Consider the following 23,052-nt stretch of genomic DNA (forward strand, 5'->3'; position numbering starts at 1 on the left):
TTTCTGCAGGTTTATCTGGATGTTGTTGGGTGGGATATGAAAATAATGTACATTTTTTGACGTGTGCTTGTGTCTATTCTCCAGGGAGATCGGGGTCTTCCAGGCCAAACTGGTCCATCAGGTAAAAGAGGCTCTATTGGTGGGATGGGATTGCCAGGAAAACAAGGAGACCAGGGACTTAAAGGGCAACCAGTAAGCACCAATTGGTTCAAACAGCTTGAGATGCTTCATCGCACAACTTGTTTGCTCGTGCAGTGATTAAAATCACCATACTTTCCTATGTCTTTGTGTGTCAGGGAAATGGTGGTGAACAAGGATTCCCAGGGGTGTTGGGTATGTTTGGACCAAAGGTATGCTCCCATTATTCTCCATTCATAATCAAAACATTGATTGCAGGTCAGTCAAGCTCCAGTATGAACTGCTTAACCCTTAGGCCAGGCTTATATAGCTCACAGAGTGAAATGACTCAGAAAGTAATTTCCGGCTTTTCAACTTGTGGTTAAAGTACCATTGTAAGTTTATACGCCTGCAATTGTCTGGAGGTACATTACATTATACTGTCTTCAGTAAAAATGGCTATGAAAGCTGTTCAGGTATTACTGTAACACACCCCAGGATGATATCTGCTACACCAAAAGTCTACTTTTCTTACACCGCTGTGCTGTAGATTATTGCCATCTGAAGAAACTGAGCAGGATTTTTTTTTTTAGTCTTACTCTTTAATTTAAAACCCTCAGTGCTGTTGGATAATTTCCTACTGAGGGAGTTGTAAGAGTGTGAAGCACAGGAGCTTTGTGTTAATATTCTAACTGGGAAGCAGTGAGTAAGGATCATTTTAATAGTAGTAATCAGATCAAATTAAAGTGCAGAAATATGGGCACAGTAAACAAATCCTTGAAGCCCTGGAGTGATGATGGTAACAACACTGACTTTAAAAAAAAAAAAAAAAAAAGTTGTTTAACATTAAGCTCACTTGCTTCTTATGAAACTTTGCTCCACTTGTGACATTAATCTAATTTAAACTGTTTTTCTTACAACAATTGATCAAAAACACTGTGCTGCTATTTAATAGTATAACTATTTATACTGCTATATTAACTGGTAGCACATGTGCCGTTAAACCGTTAGTGTTTTAAAGTGATGAATGGTACTAGCGTAGTACATTTGTTCCTATTAAAAACAAATGTTTAGTTTGGTGTTGCCCAAATACCATGTTAGGAGTAAAAAAAAAACCATCTTAATGGGTATTTTGAAGCCTGTGTGTCAGCCTCTGCCTGATGATTGGCTAACACTACTGTCACTCAAACATTTTACCAAACACACCTCTCTTTAAGCTAAAATACATTTTAATAAGCCTGTATTTTGTAAATATTGCAGCAAACACACATTCAGTAAAGTAGTGACATTTGTTATCATGAAGTTCTATACATTATTTATACATTATACTCTTTCCACTCACTCCAACCAGTCGAGTAGATGCTAGAGGCTTCAACTATATGCTTATCAGTTCAAAATGGATGGATTCATACAGCTTTAGTCTCATATACAATGTACTGGAACAAATACTTTATTTTAATTTTGGTAGGAGTGTATTTCCTTCTTTTTGCAAGTAATTTAGCCAAAACCACCCTACTGTGATAGTAATACAGCAGTAGATATAGTGTAAAATTAATATGTATTGTGAAATTTGAGCATAGCGATTTTTCTTCATTAAGTAATTCATTTGCTAATGCTGATTTAACCTTTATGTATCATCCATCACACACATTTGTTTGTGTTTCCAGGGACCTCCAGGAGACATTGGCCCAGCAGGGATACAGGGACCAAAAGGACCACATGGTTTGATGGTGAGATGAAGATTAATGTTACTTTGGTAACTCACTGCAGTGCACTGCACACTTGCAATGAACAGTAAGCACTGCTTCATCAGGCGCTCAGCCACTAACACTCTTGTGCTTCCCAGGGTATGGAGGGAGCTGTGGGCCCCGTTGGCATCATTGGCCCCAGTGGCCATCCTGTATGTACCTCATATGTCATCTTATCTGCCAAGCTTTATGTGACTTCGTTCAGCTTTTTGGCAATGATGGAGTGATCGTCTGTCTGCTTTCTCTCCATCAGGGACCCCAGGGTGACAAAGGAAGTCGGGGGGAGATGGTGCGTGGCGCTGTTTTGATGAATCCTTTTCTGTCTGTACTGTGAGCACAGTGTACGATACTTACTATGGAGACAGCACACCAACCTCCTTTGCCCTTAGCAGTTTTTCTTATTTCCTGTTGTGCTCCATTGTTTGTTGTTACACTCACAGTGACACTTAGCTACTGTGGAATTCACGACAGGGTGATAAATGTTGGCGGCATGCTCATCTCAAGCTTTTTAAAAGCTTTGTTGAGTGCTCATACACAGGTACAGCTCACCAGCTCACTCCTGAAAGTAAGCAAATAAGCATGTGTGCAATTCAACACATTAGATAAAGACGACTGGTTTGGTGGCACAAATATGATGTTACACTGTATGTAATAGAAAAACATCTAGTCCTGCACCCAGATTTATTGAATTAAATTAAATGTCCACTTACAGTATATTGATTTCTACTTCTTTCTTCTCTAACAGGGGTTGCAAGGACCAAGGGTGAGTAATTATTTAACTTTGTAGCCTAATAGATAATTTAGCAAAAGTCACTGAACTTCTCAATCATCTTCTAAAAAGGGCAAGTTTTAAATAATTGAATGTGGTTTCATGATTTTTCAGGGAACTCCTGGTCCTCGTGGCCCACCAGGACCACCAGTGAGTTCTTAATGTTATATTATACAAAAGAAATGAATCACTTTTTTCACATTTCAAGCATCTTAATTTGACTGTATCACTTTAAATAAGCATAAAAAAAGAATGAGACTTTTTCTGAAAAGGCGTTCTTTGTCTCTTCCAACAATGTGAGGCTGAATTAACCGCCTATTAGAATCAAGAATGGCATATTTCACAGGGGAAAAAAAGACCGGAGTACATTTATCTGCAGCAGTCAAAAGCACTTCATAAGAGTTTAAATGAACAAATGCAAGAAAAAAAAAAAAAGAGTTTGACTTGACACCAGTATGGTTGATTAAAACAAGTTAAATATTGAGGTATAAGAGATAGAAGTATCTCACTCAATCAGGAACAAGTAGATCTGTTCTGAAAACAAGCGATGGCTAGTCTCTGATGATACCTGCAGTGGAAAAGCGTTTTCACAATTAATTTCCCACAGTTTAATTTAAAACTGTCTACTGATAATAATTTCCAGATGAAAAACTCATCTCCATCCTAGACTGAGCTCATGAACTGTGTTATTTAGAGGATAATCTAGCTATAGACCTGCTTGTTTTCCACTGTAATCTAATTCAAATAGCTGTTAGCCAGCAGCTCCTCTTCTCTGCATTTGACATGCTTTATTTCCTTTTTGTTCACGCCTCATTTCTTGTGCAATCATGATGGTTTCTGTGCATACTGGATGAGAATTGAACACACCGCCACTAACAGCGTACATTAGGACTAGCAGAAGTAGTTCATGAACAAAAATACAAGTAAATGTTGCTACAAAAATGCAAACAACAAAAATTTATACAGGTTTCTCCCTTTGGTCTGTAGGGTGTTCCCAGTTCTGCCCTTTCACTTGTAAGTATGTTTCTCTCTTTACTGTTCAAGAGGATGACACGCTGCAGTACAAACTCAAAACGTCACTTGTCATGTTGTCTATACCTTATTGTCCTGTTGTCTTCTGCAATAGAGAAATGAGGCTCTTGGTGTTGCCTTTCAAGTCCTCATCGATTCCCATGCTGCACTGAGGCAAGAGGTCAGTTCTGAGGCAAATAATGCAATTTCAACTGTTGTGCGTTGGTTCTAAACAGATACAGATACATCCAGAAAGTATTCACAGCGCTCAACTTTTTCCACATTTTATGTTACAGCCTTTTTCCAAAATAGATTGAATTCATTTTTTTCTCCAAAATTCTACAAAAAAATACCCAATAACAACAAAGTGAAAGAAGTTTGTTTGATATTTTTGCAAATGTATTAAGTCACATGTACATAAGTTCACAGTCTTGCCTCTATACTTTGTTGAAGCACCTTTAGCACCACTTAGTCTTTTTGAGTATGATGCTACTTCTTGCAGTACCTCTCACAATCAAGGTTGGGGAGCGTTAGTGCATTTTCATTTAATTCCTTTTGTAGATCTTTCCAGAGATGTTAAATCGAGTTTAAGTCTTGTTTAAGTTTAAGTCTGAAGTCTGGCTGGACTAAACAGGGACATTCACAGAATTGTCCCATAGCCACTACTTTGTTTTCTTGGCTGTGTGCTTATGGTTGTTGTCCTATTAAAAGATGAACCGTCGCCCCAGTCTGAGTTCCAGGATTTCATCAAGGATGTCTCTGTACATTGCTGCATTCATCTTTTCCTCGATCTTGACTAGTCTCCCAGTTCCTGCTGCTGAAAAACATCCCTACAGCATGATGCTGCCACCACCATGCTTCACAATAGGGATGGTATTAATCTGTTTTTGAATAAGGCTTTAACATAACAAAATGTGGAAAACGTTAAGCACTGTGAATACTTTCTGGATGCACTGTAAGTTATGGCCCATTGAGGGGAATCGAGCCATTGCAGGAGGCTAAAATATGAGAGCAAATTGGTAGAGTACAACAAAAAAGTTAATAGCCCTGTCAATATTTATGTCCAAACCAGAATTATCAGAGCATGGACCTACCCATGTTAGACCAGGGCAATGAGATTTTCAAGACCCTGCAGCACCTCAGCACTCTGATTCAGAGTTTAAAAAACCCACTAGGAACCCGCGACAATCCTGCCAGAATCTGCCGAGACCTCTACAACTGTGAACACAGGATGTATGATGGTAAGGAGACATTCAAAGTGCACCATCATTTCTGTGCTCGTGTGTGTGTGTGGTCTTTCTGTTGTGGTTAATGAAAGCCGTTTGCTCTGCTCCCGCTGGTTTTTGACAGGCACTTACTGGATCGACCCAAATCTTGGCTGCGCTGCTGACACTATTGAGGTGATGTGCAACTTCACTGCTGGAGGACAGACCTGCCTGAAGCCTGTCACTGTTTCCAAGGTTAGATTTACTTCTAGAATGATCCATTTTCCTTGGCTATACAAAACACTCCATGAGATGTAAACACTTAACACTTGCTGACCAAGATAAATTTGGGAGAACACTGTGCCGACAGTGGACGAATATCAAATCTGTCATAACCTATGTCCAGATAGAGAATGGTCTTGTGTTGTTTTAGAAAAGACTTTCTAAGGAAAAAAGTGGAGATGGTTATAGTTTAAGATTGGGCTGTGTCTGAAGGAACACAGCTGTTCATTTGCTGGCTCTATACAATGAACTCTAATGTTATTTGGATGGATCTTAAAGTAGTGAATCTTAAAGCCTCCTCTTTAGTCTTTCCACTTCGCCAAGGCGCCATCAAAGGCACGCTCAGTTGGCAAGTAAACCTCTGGAACTTTCCTTCATCCTTTTGTTTTGAAGTGATATTTAAACCATAAGATATTGCATTGAAACATCGTGGTCCGTGCATAAAATTTAAATAACAGGATGGTGATAGGCAATCATACTTAAAGATGCAGTCTGTGATCCAGATGTAACTCATTCTAATTTATAGCAGATTTTGAAGCCTGTTATCAACCCACAAATTGCGTATGCACAGCGTTCTTCCATTACAAACACTTTGCCAGAAACTATTATTCATGTTTTTCAAGAATGTTTGAATAGGCACGTGTTTATCTGATAAACACATATTTCGGCTTCGTATATTTTAAAATGTGTGTTATTATAATGGTGAGTAACCTTCTACATGCTGACCTCAAATTCTGTACCTCACAATCATACTACTAATACAGTATGTAAAAATGGAAGTAACAGAATTCCTCATGCTTCGCAGTTGGAGATAGGAGTTGGTCGCATCCAGATGAATTTCATCCACCTTTTGAGCACTGAGGCTGTGCAGCACATCATCATTCACTGTCTAAACACACCTATATGGGCAGCAGGACCCTCCCTGCAACCTTCAACCAGGGCTGTGAGCTTTAAGGCCTGGACTGGGGAGAAGATTCAGGCAGGAGACCTCCTGGAGCCACTCATACCTAGGGATGACTGCTGGGTAAGCACTGTTACTGTTATTACATACTGTTACATAAGTCAATGAAGTACTCAGTTCTTTGATCTACAATGTTTACATGTTTCTTTGAAGAAACCGGAGGAGAAGCAGGAGGTAATTGCTGCCATTGCACATTTAAAAGATCTACTAGTAGTATTTTTCCACAGTCCCCACACAGAGACTAAAACAATAATAAATTGCCTCTGCTCATGGTCAATGTCTCCAAGTTCCTTAACCTGGAATACAATTAAAAAGACATCACCAAGACACACCACTCCACTGGGTTTATTCTTCATGAGTGGTGTGAGCTTAGTGATGCCTTTTTTACTCATTTTAAAATGACAACAGCTCCACAACGTCGACGAATACACTATTTCAGACTAGAGAGTGACGGACATTGACCTAGATTAGAACATCTCAATGATGGTTTTAGTCTCTGCATGTGAATTATTGAAAATACCATTATATTATGTCAACATTCACTTGCCCTGTCCAATATTGTTAACCAGCTTGACTCTGTACTGATTAAATGAACAAGGTACAACTATTCTTTTGTGACTTTAAAGGGTTGTGTTTAGATTACTTCTAAAGTCTGCTTCTGAGAAAACATCCAGCTCCTAGTTGTAGCTCCACTCCCCAGACTTTTTCCCATCACTTATCTCAAGATAGCTACATATGCCCAAGTTTTGACATATGGTATTTCTGCCTTTAACCCCACTCAATGGAGGGCAGTAAAATTTCGAGGTGTTCACAGCTTTCAAATAAATTAGACAGCAGTACTCTTCTTTTCAATAAACATTGTCCCTGTTACAAATTCTAATTTGCAGGATAAGGTATAAACTGTTTTTGGAGGGAGGTGGTAGAATGTAATTTTTACTAAAAACTGACCCCATTGAAGTTGCTGTTGAAAGTACACCTGTCATCTACAACATTAAAACCACCAGCTGGGTCTAATGTGCAGTTGACCTGGGTAGGTATAACTTGGTAATGCTTTGTGCAGCACAAATACAATTCCAGGCAAATATATCAAAGCTAGATACAAAGTTAGTATCACTCAACACGGTCCTTCACATCATGTGACATAATGCAACGTCTACTTTCAGATCAAAGATGGTCGCTGGCATCAGACCCACTTCATCTTCCAGACGCAGGACCCAAACTTACTCCCCATAGTGGATGTGTACAACCTACCGACCACACAACCTGGCGCACGCTATCACATCGAGGTTGGACCTGTGTGCTTCTTGTAGTGCCTTACAGAGGGCCTGGAAATACTCCTTACGTGAGTGACTACATGGAGGGGAGACTGATGCTTGTGTGGAACAGACTCCATGTTGTTTCTCCACAAAATATGCTTGGACTGCAGGAGGGGGTGCCAGAGAATGAAGGCCCATTTCAAACACAGAGATAAGACCTCTGGCACTAATCAGCCTATGGAAAATACCAACAAGCTAATTTTTTTTTTAAGGACTTGGATACCCATTTTGGAAGGAAGTGATGAGCGTCTCATTTCTGTCATCTCTCAGGCCATGTTGTATCATATTTTCTTCAAGGTCTGATCCCCAGTTTTGCAAAGATCTGTACATAAATATGGAACCTTTACATCTGCAAATGCAATAATTCCTGTTTTAATGTCTAAGTATTATTTATACATGTATACGTACTGTATATTGTAATATAAAGTGCAATAGTTATTGTTCCACAGCCCTTAGGCATATACAGTATCAGCATCATATCATTCAGGTATACGGTGTGCTTCAGACACAGGCGTACTCTCTCCAGGTAAGTCTTTTTGAGCCTCCATCTCTCCAGTGCTGAGAGACCCCACATTTTTACAGATGTCTTCACACAATCAACTGCTGTGTGGTACTTTTTATGTTAAGCAGGAGTCAAGGTTTGTACGGTGTGAACAGAGAAAAGTGTGTCAAGATGCTACCTCGTACTGCACCTCTCATCTCATAGCCAACAAGATATTACCTGATCAAATCTGGGGTGACAGAGGTGACACCTGGTGCTGTAACAGTTGACACTCGTGCGATAACTCGTCAGCTCTCAGAAAATCAATATCTACTTTGCAAAAAAGGGAAGATTGTTCAAAATACATCCAGGCCACATTCATTAAATTATATTTTCAAGGTAGTAATAACATTTACAATATTCTTTGTACGAGTCTGACACTAAGTTTTTTTTTTTTTTTTTTTTAATCTGTTAAAATGTAAATGTATAATTGTGCAACATTATCTACAGTGGATTCTATTTAAATTTTATTTAAGTTCTGATTAACTTTCAAGTTCAAAACCTTTTCCTGTAGTTTTTTATTAAACTGTCCTAAATAATCAACTGTATTTTAGGACATTTCCAGCCGTATTTACTGTTGATGCATTTGATACTAAAAGGTGCAGCAATTCTGGTTGGTCCCACCAATCTATAAACTCAGAGGATTTCTTACAATACAACAATATAATACCATGGTAAATAGTGATAACAGTGTTTTGGTCTGTACAGACTTTTTTTGTTGTTGCGTAAATTAAGTCTAATGACTCAACAGGTAATTCAATAAATGTCTAAAACCTGTGTTGATGAGCAGCTTTAATTTTTTTTCCATCAAAGAAATCCTCATACCAAAGTGGCATAATAAAAACCACTTGTAGTAATGTATCTTAGTTTCCTGTTCATAGGTTAGGGTTAAAGTTGGCTTGCAACAGTGCCTTTTTTGCAGCTTTTCTCCTCACTTCAGGTTTTGTGGTACTGTAACAGAGGGATTCTGTTTGTTTTATACAAAAACACAGATTTGGAGGTTCAAAGTGCTATATGTTAGCAGACTGCTGCATGTTAAGAATACTTGGGGTTATCTTGGGCACATGGCATGGCGACCTCCATCGATAGGCAGATTGACTCCAGTAATAAAGCTAGCAGCATCAGATGCCAAGAAGGCAATGCTATGGGCCACTTCCTCCACTTCACCTGGTCGACCTAGGGCGTGGGTCTGCTTACACTTTGCAAGAAACTGAGAATGAAGAAGACATAAAAAAATCATTTAGATTGGATCCTTATTGATATGTTTAGATTTATTTTTAAGAAAACAAGAACAAACATCTTGGGCACGTTTGGTATGATGTGACAGTGCAGTTAAGGTGTATAACAAGTTTTCTAAAGTATTCTGCTAATGTTTTATATACTCTACAGGTGTGTGTGTTTACCTGAGCATACTGCTCCTCATCTAGTCCTGCTCTCTTGTGGACATCTGTGATGATCACACCCGGGCTATAGATGAGATAAAAAGCAGGAAAACATAACATTCAAAATACCTAATTTAATCAGAAAAGACGTATTTGAGTTAATTTAAATCATCATTTCAGCCAATCTCAGTATGTAAATCTTAATATGGGTTGAAAAATCTCAATCTAAAAGTGAACTTATGCAACAATGAAGTGTCAAACATACCACACAGAGTTCACTCTGACTTCTTTTGATGCCAGCTCTGAAATAGAAAGCTGTTACATAATTTCCTGCTCTGATTTTTCATTGTGAACATTTACAATCAACATACAAGGATTTAAAAAAAACAAAAAAACATTTCAACTCACCAAGTGCTATACAGCGTGTGAACTGGTCAACTGCAGACTTGGACATGCAATAGGCCAGAACGCCAGGGAACTAAGGAGAGGAAAATCACATGCTCCATAAGAGAGGTACTGTACAAGGAAAAAATGCTGTTGGAAATTTAGAGTCGGCTGCATAATACCCACTGATCTCTGCCCATTGACACTGGAGACATTAACAATAGAGCCTTTGGTCTCGATCAGATGGGGCACACAAAGTTGAGTTAGGTGGTATAAAGATCTGGAAAATGAAACATAAGAGAACAGAGAACTTAAACAAATAAAAACATAACATAAGACATATCCCTACTACTGTACTTTACAATGAGCACCAACATGACGTAATGATGTCACCTGACATTGATGTTCATGACCTTGTCATATTGAGCCAGATCTGTTGTCTCAATGCTGCCCATTGCCAGGATACCAGCACTGTTAACCAGGACATCCAGCCGGCCATAGTGAGCGATGGTTTCCTCCACCGTCTTCTTCACCGTTTCCTCATCTGTCAGGTCTCCAGGAACGAGCAAGGGCTACACATGAACAAAAACACAATAATCTATTATTAGATTGATTATTGTATCTTCATAGTCAAACTTATCTGTGCAAATCTGAATAAATGAGTCGTGTTTGAAGAGGGTTTGCATGTTTTGGAACATGCTGTGTTGTAGACTGCCTGGGGAAAATAAAACCTTTTTGCCTTGTAAGCCTTACTCAGTAACCCACAAGGACAGAAAAAACCCCAAACCCACAGCAATTGGTATTGAGATCCTTTACTGTGGTACTGCTTCTTGTGTTTAAGTATATCTGGTGGGTTTTACTAATCTTCAGATGTGTCTAGAACTTAACTGAATTATGTGACTAAAAGAAACATCAACCTAAATATGAGTCTGCCTGTGGTAAACTGAACTGATTAGACATAGTGTAGAGAGGCATATAAAGTATATAAAGTTCCACAATTCAGGAGAAAAACAACACTGAACATTAGGGTCCTTGGGCTTCTACTACAGAATTGTGGAAAGACTTATGCCAGTACAGGGGTATAAAACTATTTAAGGGCTCAATTTTCTAAGTATCTTAAATATTGTGTAATATATAGAACCAACAGGGCCTTTTCTAGAGTTAGTCCAACTCAACTGACTAACCAGACAAGAACAACCTTGGTCAGGGAGGTGAACGACCCAAGTATCACTCTTACAGAATTTCACAAGTTCTTTGCAGAGACCGGAGAACCAGCGAGAAGACAACAAGTTCAGCAGCACCCCAAAATTGAGGCATTTATAGAATAACTGGATGGAAAACACAGAGTTAAAATCTCCCACTGTCCTTGCATGGGCCGACCACACACCTACAACACCATGATACATATTATATGTGGACAGACTTGAAGACGCCGGTTCACTAACGCTTCACATGCAATCTCAATGAGCTTGAGGAGATCTGCTTTAAACTGGGATAAACTACCCAAATGCAGGTACCGTGCAGCCCAAAAGACCTGAAGCTTTAATTACTGCCAATGCAGCTTTTGAAAACGATATTCCTGTCTTTATTGTTTTTAATAATTATATTATAATTTGAGTAAACATTTCTAAAAGCACAATGCCACTTGATCATTCAAGTTAACAGTGTGTCCACTAATGAAAATAGCACCCTCCCTCAATCTCCATTTAAAATGACATCTGCAGCACAAACTTTAGATGCTACATAAAGCCACTGTTTAGGCTCATTGTCAAATTACACTGATTTAATTCCACTGTGCATGAGCCCATCTGACAGTAACCTCTTGTAGCAGCTGTGTCAGCATGTCTGCACTCCAGCTGATTGACACCCAGCCAGTACCTCAGCAGCTCCACACTCGCTGCACTGTTTGGCCACTGTCTTCAGCTTTTCCACGTCGCGTCCGTTCAGAGCCAGCAGAGCTCCGAGTCTGGCGAACAGGACGCTCGTACCGGCCCCGATGCCCGAGCTGGCACCGGTTATCAGGGTCACTTTCCCCTTCAGGGACGACACCTGGAAGACACGTTCAAAAAAACGCCACGTTTAGCAGGAGTCCACACCGTGAACCACGTTCGACAGAATTAAAGCTGCATTAAAGTAAAAGTACAATGAATTACACAGAACACAGTCGTGTTGAACTTACTTTAAATGCATCAGCTGAGGACATGATTTCTGTGGGGGGGGGGGGTTGTTTGCAGTTTGCACGAACTTCTTACAGCCGCAGGTGCGACAAGCTCTGTCCACTAATGATGACGCAACGTGACGCATCAGTGATTTGTAGTTCAAATTCAAGTTTTTAAACTTTGTACTTCTTACTTCTAAAACATATAGTAACATATGTTTAGTATTTGTAGTATATGTTTTGTAATATTGCAATATACACATTTTGTCGTTTTCTACATCCATGTTCTAGACCCCCAACCACACTTTTAGGACATTTGATTCATAAATCTGCATGAAAAAAATGTTCTGAAATCGCATTAAAATTTTATTCTGTACAAAACATTGTCCATATATTTACATTAAACAGATCAGAATTTTTATACCAGTGCTGTACAATGTCAGGCATGCTTTCTCATTTTGACTGAATTGTGAATGCCTGATGAAGACCCCCAGTCCATCGCAGGGCAGATATTACGAAGAACTATATGTATGAATCCTAAGAAATTATTTAGATCCCTCTTAAATTTTACATATTATAAAGAACTGTAACATTTTAAAATGGACCCAAGTCATTTCTTAGGATTCATACATAGGAAACAGAGCTAGGAGACTCCTACATTATATGGCACAAATGTATTTTGTTAATACAACATCAGAAAACGTCAGAAGAGGCATTTGCCCATTGTTGATATTTGGAGGGTTTCTAGCCTCTGACAAATTTTTAGCAAGGGACTATATTGTATAACTGTCTTGTTGGAAATATCAGAGTGCACTTTTGGGTCTTTCTGCATAATTGAAGAGAAAGTCATCTATCCAGCAAAAGGGTTAGCATGAATGGTCACATCTTTTATCCGCGTTTCAGTCAGCGGTTGAAATGTCTTTTCATTGACGGGCAGCTTCTCTAGTTCGTCCAGTGTTTCCAAGCCATCGATAATCCTATATGAGAGAGAGGAAATAGGAAAATTCCTTTGTTATTAAGACACTTGATTTTTATTATTATAACAACCAATAACTGTCTATAGAGTCAAAACGTATTTAACAATATACCCATTTATCAATATATTTATGTTACATACTTTCCAAACACTGTGTACTTCATGTCCAGATGAGGCTGTTTGCCATATGTGAAGAAAAACTGTGAGCCATTTGAGTTGGGGCCATTGTTTGCCATTGAGACAACTCCTCTCACATTATGCTGGAAAAAAAACAACATACAACAGAAAATTGACAATATTAAATAAAAAGAACAAAAACAAAAACATTTAAATAAAACAAAAACATTTAAATAAAACTAGTTAGAGCAAGTGTTTACTTTCAAGTGTTCACTGAATTCATCTTCAAATTTGCGACCCCAGATACTTGTTCCACCTTTGCCTGTGCCTATGGGAAAACAAAAACAGCAAGTGAGAATGGAAATTCTTACATTTCAATTCATGATCGGATGCAGCAACAGCCCAGTACCTGTAGGATCTCCAGTCTGAACAATAAAGCCTTTAATATTCCTGTGGAAGGTGCAACCATTGTAGAACCCACCGGCACACAAAGCAAGAAAATTCTGTAAAATATAATAATAAAAAGGGGAGTTATGTGAACAATGGCTTCAGATAATTTAATAAAAGTGTGTTCTGTAATAAAAACCAACACCAAATATTCAAAAGTAGGTTAGTGCACAAATATAATCGCCAGTTTTAAGACATGTGTTTGTGAGGTTTACATAAAAAGAAGCGATAAATCCACAACGTTGACTCACCTCACATGCTCTTGGTGTGCGCTCACAGAACAGTTCAATTTTAAGTTCTCCTAGATCTGTATGAAGGGTAACAGCCTGTAACATTTACAAAAGATAAAACCATTCATTTCAACAGTCAATGCTTCCTAGCCTAACGCTAGCCCGTTGCTAAATATGAAGTTACACAAGCGGAGTGAGCTAACTGACTCCAAACCATAATAACTCTGTTAAACAACAACTAAATTTAACAGCTTTTTTTTTAACTGTTTTGTTAATTTTCTTGAAAATAATCTACAAAAATGAATTCATAAGAAGTTTACCATTTCAAACGTTGTGTCTACGACGGAATGTGTCGGTGAAATATGTCCGTCTAGAAACAATTTCCCCGATTTGAATGGTTCCGCTGCAGTCGCGCCGTCATTATCCACGTCGCGCATGATGACTGTTACAAGTCATCATTCACATTTATTTATCTGTCTATCTATTCGTTTACACATAACCAACACAAATCAAGACAATTTAGTAAACAAACTTTATTTTATTTTACACTAGTGGATGGTGTACATGAAATGAAATGAACCACATGTTCAAACGGAATACTCAAACACTGATGCATCATTCAGTTTAATAGGGTTGCACCTTTTTTTTGTGAAAAATGTTTGGCAACAAAGAAAACAATCTATTACTGGAACTGAGTTGGGAACATTTAAAAATGACTTTGTACCAAAGTCTCATCGTGAAAATAGATGACACTCATATACACACTTGATCTGTGCCGATCACAGTGAACACAGCAATTCTGATGTGATACAGATGAATATATGGTCACTGAAAAATACAAAGAATCAGTGTTAAACCAAGTGACCCCGAACACAAACACATTTTGTTTTAAAGCAGTAGTGAATATTAAATAAGCTAAACTAGAAAATATGTATACAAATGCTTATAAAATACATTGTATTTACCAGTTTAAATTAATAGAAAAAACAACAGATGTAATAAAAAAATAGGCAAACAACTCAAAAATAAGTGAATACTAGCTGGTTTCCTGAGAAATTTAGTTATAATACTGATAGCTGTAAAATAACAAAATGAAATCAATGGAACCACAAAAGGGGGTACAGAGAACAGAGAATGAGTATTACACAAAAACCTAATGTGTTTTCTGATATCACTTTACCAGCAACCTACGCAGTGTATGTTTGATGTAGTGACAATTGATTTGCAGTGCTCACTTTATATTTCACATTAGGTTTTCTAACCGATCACTCTTTATTTTTTTCAATTTGATTGTCTGAATCTGTGGCATATTGCTAATGTGTTGTAGACGTCTTTTAAAATGCATCAATGTAAGGACCAACATTTGTTTTTGAGTAGTTCCAAAAACAACCAAAAAACCCCATAAATACTGATCGTATATACTTTTAATCTCCTGGCCGGAAGTCATTGACCTTCCAATATTGGAAAATACTGTATACAAATCATGTGCTGTATGTCATTTTTTGTACTTGCCTAAATGTAACTTGTTGTAGAAATCTACAGTACTTCACTTGAAATTCTCATTACCGCCTTAGTTAAACGAATGTGACAAAAAGAATGCCCATGCACATTAGAAAACTACATCACTACTAACATTTACATTGTTTAAATAAAGGCAATATTGCACAATATAGCATAGTTTAACAGGTTATTGAAATTATTGTACATTGCTAAAATTATTCCTATGCTTTTCAAGCCATTTACGTTACTGTATATTGCTACCATCTGTCTTTTCTGTACAGTTATCTTTATTACAACAAACCTTTTTTTAATCCCTCGGGGTATACATAAAAAAAAAAAAAAAAAAAAAAAACAACTGTTGTGTGCTGTGCTGCATCAGATCTGAACATTGATCTTAAATTCCACATATCTAGCATTGCATCTCCACAATGAGCACACATTGATACCTGAGAAATAAATTACAACTATTAGATGGCCTTATTTGAAAAGTACTGGAAACAAATGTTAAAAAAGTAAACATTCTCGTATCTCCTACAATTTTAACAAATAGCATCAAATTCCGATAAATTAAATGTCCATGGCTTCTTACTTTCTATTCCATAGTAGTAGCAATGCACAGAAACACTGGTTAAGAGAGGTAAAGCTGCACTAGAGTTAAAGTTATTATAAAAATAAAATGAGCAAAAACAATGTCACAGGGTGACTTCGGTGTTTCTCTCTCTCGCTCTCTTTATATATATATATGCCGTATAACAATTAAATAAAAAATAAGAACTGTTATGGTTTAGTACTGGGTGGTCTAGTGCAGCTTTAAAGACAATTATCTGCATCAAGTGCACTCATTTGTTTTAACTCCACAAATGCTCCAACAAAAATAACAATAAAAAAGTAACATATAATAAGTTAAGGCAACTAACCTGAATTTGCTCTTCTCAAAAAAGCCTTTTTTGCCACTGACAAATTAAATTAGTAGGAATTACGTTCTCTTTCATTTATATGAAAGTTTGTGTTTATGAACTTTAAAATTTTTGCCAATTTTGGACATTAATGCATTATTCCTTCACATATAGAATAGTAAATGTTGTTCACCTTGGTCTAGAGTTAAATGCATGGCAATAAATATATTTTTTACATTAAACATGGCTGTAATCGCACACATAGGTGAACAACATCTATGCTGAACATTGTGCAATATTCTGAGCAATGCTGTTAATAACAGAATACCTACCATAAGAAGGCAGAAGACATCATATTTAAATCTCCTAAAAAGGCCAAGCGCTTTCAGTGTCAACACTGTGTTATGCTGTAGGAACTTATCCAAAAATCTTTGATCATTTTCTCCTTATTTATTAGGGTTTATTTTGTTTTATTTAATTCAATACAAACAGCATGACCCTGAAACAGATTTTCAAATGGAATTCCCACTGAGTAGTATACTGGCAGTAAGGGTTGGGTGCCTGCTTGCTTTATTTTACTCAAGTACTGGGTCAAACACACAAGGCATTCTTGTCCAAAAGGGGGACCTCAGCCTCCATGTTAGGATTGTAGTCTCTAGTCTTAATACCACATACAGCACTTCTACCAAGATTCATGCCAACAAAAGACAACTGCTCCTCCATTACACCACTTGCTATCCTCAATGACCCTTTTCCTCCAATCTTATATGACACTGTCTTAGATACAAGGGGCTAGGAATTCATAACCTGTCTTGATATTACCCATCATTAGTTATGCCTCATTTGGGATTCTGTGTCATACTCTCATGAATTTCTAATGGAGTTTTTAAAAAAAGCATGTCGGAAGGTATTTAAAGGCCATGGCCATTCATCTACAGCAGAAAAACAATGACCCCAGTTACTCTTTAAAAAAAATATATCAAGTCAGAGTAACAACAAATGGAGTCATCAAATATTGCTCATTCTGACTCAAACCTACAGAATATTGCTGCTAACTTGACTGTGTGGTTTGTTTGTGTTCAGTCTTATGATATCCTAAATATAAACAAAATATTCAGGGATATAATAAGATTTGAGAATTGTCAACTACTTGGCACAGGTTAAAATGTGTCCAGGTTCTGTTTCTGTTGGCCCAGTTATACATTCTTGAACTAATTCCCTATAACAAGACACATACACAACATAAATACACTGCTACATTACTGCCAAAAAGCATCAATACTGGGATATAATGAAAAAGCCTGAAGAGTTGTTTGTGGAGAATCACAAGAATTCTCAACTGAGAATCTTCACTGACAAATCAACCAGGAAGTTAGGAACTAAGAACAATTGGAAGCTATCACTATCAATGTTTTGGTTCTGACCAAGTGGCAGTGGTTCTTGATACCCAACCTTACTGACAGTACACTGCAGCAGTTCTACTGCCTGCTTCAGTAAGCCCTCTGGAACAGTATGGGCATTCCCACTGTATCAGGGCCCAGTTGGTCAGTATCCGTTTTTTGTTCATGGCCACAGGACTGCTTAAGTTTGCTCTTTGTCAACTTTCCATAACTGTTCCTTAACCTCTGTGGGCAGGGTGTTGAAGAGGTCCTCCTCCACAATGAGACCAGTTCTCTTTAGCTGTCGGCACTCACCCAGCTCCACAGGCAGACACTCTAAACGGTTTCCTCTCAGCTCTAGCTGTGTCAACCCGGTCAGCTCTCCAAATCGTGATGGCAGGGACTGTAGGCAATTGTTCCCCAAATTCAAAGTGCGAAGCTTCTTGCACTGGAACAGCTCATTAGGAAGACTCTCAATCTTTATTTCAAGGTGGAGAGGGAGTTGTGAAGTGAGAGAGATGGAGAGAGATTAGAATTCATAACTGTGTTTTTCAGTAGAAGACAGAATTTAGCAAAAAAAAAAAAAAAAAATGCAATGTACAATCAACACAAATTATTATGGCTATATAACAGTTATATTGCAGTGCCTACCCTGTTGGCTGTTACTGCCAGATACTGAAGATTCTGTAGGAAGCCAATGTCTGTTGGGATGTGGGTCAGGTTGTTATGGCTAAGGTCCAGGAAGCGCAGCTTACGGCAATAAAACAACTGGCTGGGAATCTTCTCAATCTTGTTTCTGTTCAGGTACAGCTTCTCCAGGTTGGTCAGTGTGCCAATCTGGATGGGAATGTAGGCAATCTGGTTATACCAGAGCTTAAGGCAGACTAGCCGATGAAGGTGCTGGAAACTGATGATCTCTTCAATGGTTTTCAGGTTGTTGTCCTTCAGATCAATCTCCTGTAAGTTGTGCAAACTGAAGATGGAGTGTGGTATGCGTTCTAGATCACAGCGAATGAGCTCCAGTTCTGTCAGGTTCACCATCTTCTTCAGGCTGTTCAGCACCATCAGCTTGGTGCCTTCGTTATTGATGGAAAGCTTCTGGAGGTGCATACCCACGTCAGTCACCACCTGAGGTAGCTTGGTGAGATTGCTCTTTAGACGAAGAACTTTGAGCCTCTTGAGCTCCCGCAGACCATCAATAACAATGTAACGGTTGTTCTCAGCACTGAGATTCCCCGTTAGATGAAGCTCACTGAGATTCTTCAAGCTGTAGATCCATAAGGGAATCTCTTTGATGTCAGTGAACTTGATGTGCAGAGACTTCAAGTTCTCACGCAAAAAAGCCAACGCGGGAGCTTCAATTTTTGCTGGGGTGTGATAAAGCCACATCTCTCGTAGGTTGACCAGCTGAGCAATAATCGGGGGAATGGTGACATCTGGGATAAGCTCCAGTTTAAGAACCTCAAGCTCCATCAGGTCAAACACTGTGTCTGGAATACCACTAAGCATGAAAAGGTGCAACTCCAACTTCTCCTGAGAGTTCTTAGTTATTCTCTGCCTGAGCTTGTCAAGTGTCCATTCATTGTTGAGGTTGAGTTGCCTCAGCTTATTTTCACTTACTTCTGAGAGGAAGACAGCAAAGCGTTTAGAGTACAGAGGGTCATACTGGTCTATCATGTGCAACATGAATGCAAAGTCATTCTTCACATCGGGTATGTCACTGTAGCTGCTCTCCTCCCGTATTGACTCAAAGGAATACTTCTTTAAAGAACGCCGAAGCATCCAGCACAGTGTGTACATGCAGATCAAACCATACACCACCACTAAGCTAATGTAGAAACAGGCTAAGATTTTAAAAAGTGTTGCCAATGGGTGAGCACAACGGTACACACTGTAACCTGTTAGACTCTCTATATTTACTGAACAGTCAACACTGAATTTAATATCGTGGACGTAATACCCTGTGTAACAGATTATCAAAATAAACTTGATGACTTTAATGATAGTTTGACGGATGTACAGTCTGTACACAATGTCTCCTTCTTCAACATGTATCCGGAACTTCTTCACCTTTTCAAACAGAGCTTTTGCCTGTTCACCTTCCTTCTTGTCCAACACCCCTGTTTCTGATCTATCTACAATGCCCTGCTCGAAGCGTGTCTTTGTCCTTTGAAGCATAGGAACACTTGCTTCAACATCCTCACTTATAACAGACCCCTTGTGGTCAATTGAGCCATTAATTTTCATTGGTTTTGGATCGCTCTCTTCAACCACTGTCTCTGACAGTGCCCTAGTCGTCCATGGGGAGTCAAAGCATTTCAGCAGGATGGATACAAAGTGCTCAAGTTTAGAGCTAGTCCGTGGGAACTTAAACCAAAAGTTGCTGCAGGCTAGGAAAATAAGGGTGTGAAGTAACACTAGGTAAGGAAAATACTTGGCAAACCAGTGCAATTTATTCTCATAGCACACAGCATCCACGTAGTTGTACTGGTGGCGGTCCAGGTCATACTGGATCCCTTTGGGCTCCAAGAACAACGGTGTGGAGAGAGTGGAATTGAAGTTCCTCCTGCAGGTCTCATTGACCACCCATTTGCAGGGCAGACAAATCATCTTGTCTTGGGTGATCTGCAGTGTCCCTCCAAACACAGAAATCATAAGCATAACAATGGAGATGTAGTCGGTGAACACATCCCACCATGGCTTCAGGATGCGGTATGCTGGCTGTGTGTCCACAAAGTACCGCAGCTCAGTGATGGGGATCATGGTTTATCTGTGGACAGGAAGATTTGAGTAAATGAAAAGAACAGAGCAGAGTGATACATACAGGGTAAAAAAAAAAATCAAAGGGCTGCTTCCAATTAATACTTCCAGCAGTTTTTACCTGAACTACAACACGATACCAAGTGGAGAAATCAATACTACCATTCTAACTAACAAGGTCATACATCAGAACATTCCAGACAGTTAATATGAAGGCTGTCACAAGTAGTGAAATAGAGATTCCTAATTGTTGTAACAAAGCATTACTTGATTGACTTCTCTGGGTAGACTACCAAGATATTGATTCAACAATTGTTAAACAGGCACAATTAATCTTCCTTTCAAAGGGATGTCACATTGGACACAGAATTTCAAATGTTATCGCCAACTGGCAAACCAGTCATCAATACGATGTAAGCTCAATTTATATTTGGAATTTAATTCCTACAAGATATACATGAAACTGCCTTGAAGTTTCTGCAGTGTACAAACTTGATAAATAAACTAATTAACAGATCGCTTTAATTAGCAGCAACACACAAATTCAATTTTGCTTCTGATCCCAATGCTTACACTTCGATTAAGTTATTTGGATTTTATAAAGTTAACTGAGAGGAGATGTATTATTTGTATGTCATTAAAGGGACATTGCACATTAATATTAAATATAACAGTGTTGGTCAGGAGGCACATTTTTGATTGTTGTGTCTTGACCAGATGTTAAGCAGCCATTAAAACAACATATGAAAATTATCATATTAAATATATGACATGAAGCAGGTAAGTACAACATGTAGCCTAAAATAGTAAAATGAACACTGTCAAAAATGGACAGCTAACACACAACACAGTAGACAGTCAGCACAGGCAGTTCAAAACAGTTACAACATGTAACTACTAGGAAGAATATAACAGGCAGACAAGAAATGTTTGAGCCATGAATAAACAAAAAATTACTTGTCAGACATTTTGCAATACTGGTTATACTGTGACATATATGCCCTTAGTATTTCTGGATGTATTAGGCCAAAATGATTAATGACTTTTCATGATATTGACAAAAATTACATATACTATTCAACATGGAAGAATATTTTCTCTGAATTGCTCACAGCAAATAAAGAACAAATCGTATATATTTCCAAACAACACCACATCTATTGTATATTTGGTGCATGCAGCATGATTATTGCAGTTATTAGCTGTTGCTATGAAAGATAGTATAACAAAAAAATAAAAGCACACAGAACAACCTAAATTGTGCATAAGGATAAATAATAATGTTCTTAATGCACTTGAAAAATGGTTCTACTTACAGATCCAAACTCTAAAGTACAATAACTCCATACATAAACTGTGAAGAGTGATCTCCAACTACCACTTTGCTGCTGCTGTCAGCACCAAATAAAGCCCTGCAAATCAACCTCAAGTCTTGTTCAAGTGTGACACACCCAACATGTAAGTCACTCTTCTAAAGATGATGTTCCGTTTTGGCTTGTTTAACCCAAACAACACGATCACCAGAGGAGGCACCTTGCTCCCTTTGCTCTCTATTCTTAGCCGTTTCCGTTAATAATACCCAGAGTATTGTCTGTGGGGGCCTTGAGAAGCACCTCCCTCGACCTTCAGGAGGAGATCCTGTTTACCTTACAGACGCTGCTGTCTCCAACCAGTGTCTCTCTGGAATATTCAGCCGTCACCTTTTGCACCCCTACTATCCCTAAAACACTCACCGACACACACGCACACAATAAGAATCAAGAGCTGGCATTCATCATGGCTCGTCCTTTGTTAGGAAACTATAAAAGCATGGAGTCAGGACGGCTAGTCTGTTCCTTAGCCAAATAAACATATTTAGACTGGCCCCAGTTCAGAGAAACTTCTGCACACATGTCAACTATTCAAGTGCAGTAGCCTGGATTGGGTTGATGATTTAGCTGCAGCATAAACACATAAAATACCAGTTTGGATGTGTTATCTATGCTCCAGTGCCTGGTGATGTCCCGGGTGGACCAGCCTCTCTCTGTGTATCCAAAACCTTTGATGAACCACTGGTTTTCTCATCCTCACAGAGTTGAATGCAGGATCTGAAAAAGACACAGGGAGACACAAATACGGCTCCAACTGTTAATTGGGAGACTTGGGAGAGACATACTTTAAAGAAAGTTGTCTGCGTCCCTATTGGCGATCCAAGTCATGTTTAAATAACAATAATTCACAATAAACTAAATAAGCACTGTGCGTGAATTGTGCTGTCAGATGCTTCCTGCTCACTTGCTGCACCGCTCGTAACGTTAGCATGGGATGATTCCCCTTTAGCTAGGTAACGTTAGCCGAGCAAGCTAACTACATAAACTTAGAAGCATTAAAATGTGTGATAAGCTATCTTACAGCAATCCCACTGGTATCGGACAGCCTCCTGCTTATCAGTACCGACCATAATAACGACCGTGTTTGCTTTTACAACACGTTAAGCTAGTAGTGCTATTAGCGAGTAAGCTAACCTAGCTACAAACTGACAGCCGGCTCCTTCTGTCAGCGTAAGTTTAGCTAACCTTAGCAAACGGTGAAGTGAATATGCAAATGGTACGTTGCTAAAATGCATTAAACTACTTCTGCGAACTTACTATGTTTAGTATGATGCGATCAAGTCCAACTTGTATTCGCTATTTTAATATCAACAGTTGCTATCGCATCGTGCTAGCTGCTACTGCTGCTAACAGCACGGCTCACCAGCTGTTGTTTTCCTAGCGGCTCGTTTCCGCTGTCACCGCCGAGCTGAGCGGTGGCAGTGTAGTGTAGAAACAAACGTAGAGGAAGACCTGTCATCTTCTTCTGCTTTTCAGAAAATCGACATTCATGTTTCCACAGAA

General features: G+C 38.7%; 4 protein-coding genes across 7 annotated transcripts in view; 1 reads left to right on the top strand and 3 right to left on the bottom strand.

Moving 5' to 3' along the window:
- The window catches only part of col27a1b (collagen, type XXVII, alpha 1b), a 53,622-nt gene extending 45,730 nt beyond the window's left edge, over positions 1-7,892 (top strand). The window contains exons 49-61 of the mRNA XM_026344184.1: positions 85-192; positions 297-350; positions 1,785-1,847; positions 1,964-2,017; positions 2,119-2,154; positions 2,611-2,628; positions 2,749-2,784; positions 3,622-3,648; positions 3,761-3,826; positions 4,718-4,886; positions 4,996-5,105; positions 5,938-6,156; positions 7,257-7,892. Of these exons, the coding sequence (XP_026199969.1) occupies positions 85-192; positions 297-350; positions 1,785-1,847; positions 1,964-2,017; positions 2,119-2,154; positions 2,611-2,628; positions 2,749-2,784; positions 3,622-3,648; positions 3,761-3,826; positions 4,718-4,886; positions 4,996-5,105; positions 5,938-6,156; positions 7,257-7,403 (1,107 nt within the window). The 3' untranslated portion in view covers positions 7,404-7,892. The remainder of the gene's footprint in view (positions 1-84; positions 193-296; positions 351-1,784; positions 1,848-1,963; positions 2,018-2,118; positions 2,155-2,610; positions 2,629-2,748; positions 2,785-3,621; positions 3,649-3,760; positions 3,827-4,717; positions 4,887-4,995; positions 5,106-5,937; positions 6,157-7,256) is intronic.
- A 522-nt stretch (positions 7,893-8,414) lies between these two features.
- zgc:101858 (SDR_c11 domain-containing protein) lies at positions 8,415-11,990 on the bottom strand. The gene is made up of 8 exons (XM_026344183.1): positions 11,896-11,990; positions 11,595-11,765; positions 10,110-10,288; positions 9,903-9,996; positions 9,741-9,810; positions 9,598-9,634; positions 9,354-9,417; positions 8,415-9,160 (listed from the first exon to the last, which is right to left on the bottom strand). The coding sequence occupies exons 1-8, from the start codon at positions 11,917-11,919 to the stop codon at positions 9,002-9,004; spliced, it is 798 nt and encodes a 265-aa protein (XP_026199968.1). The 5' UTR covers positions 11,920-11,990; the 3' UTR covers positions 8,415-9,001.
- Positions 11,991-12,232: 242 nt separating this feature from the next.
- Positions 12,233-14,007, bottom strand: ppil3 (peptidylprolyl isomerase (cyclophilin)-like 3). 2 transcript variants are annotated; one of them, XM_026342913.1, is made up of 6 exons: positions 13,965-14,007; positions 13,666-13,740; positions 13,377-13,470; positions 13,228-13,295; positions 12,992-13,110; positions 12,233-12,851 (listed from the first exon to the last, which is right to left on the bottom strand). In XM_026342913.1, the coding sequence occupies exons 1-6, from the start codon at positions 13,965-13,967 to the stop codon at positions 12,725-12,727; spliced, it is 486 nt and encodes a 161-aa protein (XP_026198698.1). In that variant the 5' UTR covers positions 13,968-14,007; the 3' UTR covers positions 12,233-12,724. The 2 variants fall into 2 exon arrangements, with proteins under 2 accessions (XP_026198698.1, XP_026198697.1); XM_026342912.1 differs by lacking the exon at positions 13,965-14,007 and having other exon boundaries at positions 13,666-13,749.
- A 168-nt stretch (positions 14,008-14,175) lies between these two features.
- On the bottom strand, positions 14,176-23,004 carry lrrc8ab (leucine rich repeat containing 8 VRAC subunit Ab). Of its 3 annotated transcripts, none has more exons than XM_026342910.1 (4): positions 22,571-22,768; positions 22,141-22,266; positions 18,071-20,189; positions 14,176-17,897 (listed from the first exon to the last, which is right to left on the bottom strand). In XM_026342910.1, the coding sequence occupies exons 3-4, from the start codon at positions 20,180-20,182 to the stop codon at positions 17,622-17,624; spliced, it is 2,388 nt and encodes a 795-aa protein (XP_026198695.1). In that variant the 5' UTR covers positions 20,183-20,189; positions 22,141-22,266; positions 22,571-22,768; the 3' UTR covers positions 14,176-17,621. The 3 variants fall into 3 exon arrangements, with proteins under 3 accessions (XP_026198695.1, XP_026198694.1, XP_026198693.1); XM_026342909.1 differs by lacking the exon at positions 22,571-22,768 and adding an exon at positions 22,913-23,004 and having other exon boundaries at positions 14,193-17,897; XM_026342908.1 differs by lacking the exon at positions 22,571-22,768 and adding an exon at positions 22,807-22,937 and having other exon boundaries at positions 14,193-17,897.
- Between the last annotated feature and the right edge of the window lie 48 nt (positions 23,005-23,052).

This window comes from Anabas testudineus, chromosome 9 (genome assembly GCF_900324465.2).
Source record: "Anabas testudineus chromosome 9, fAnaTes1.2, whole genome shotgun sequence".
NCBI lineage: Eukaryota > Metazoa > Chordata > Actinopteri > Anabantiformes > Anabantidae > Anabas > Anabas testudineus.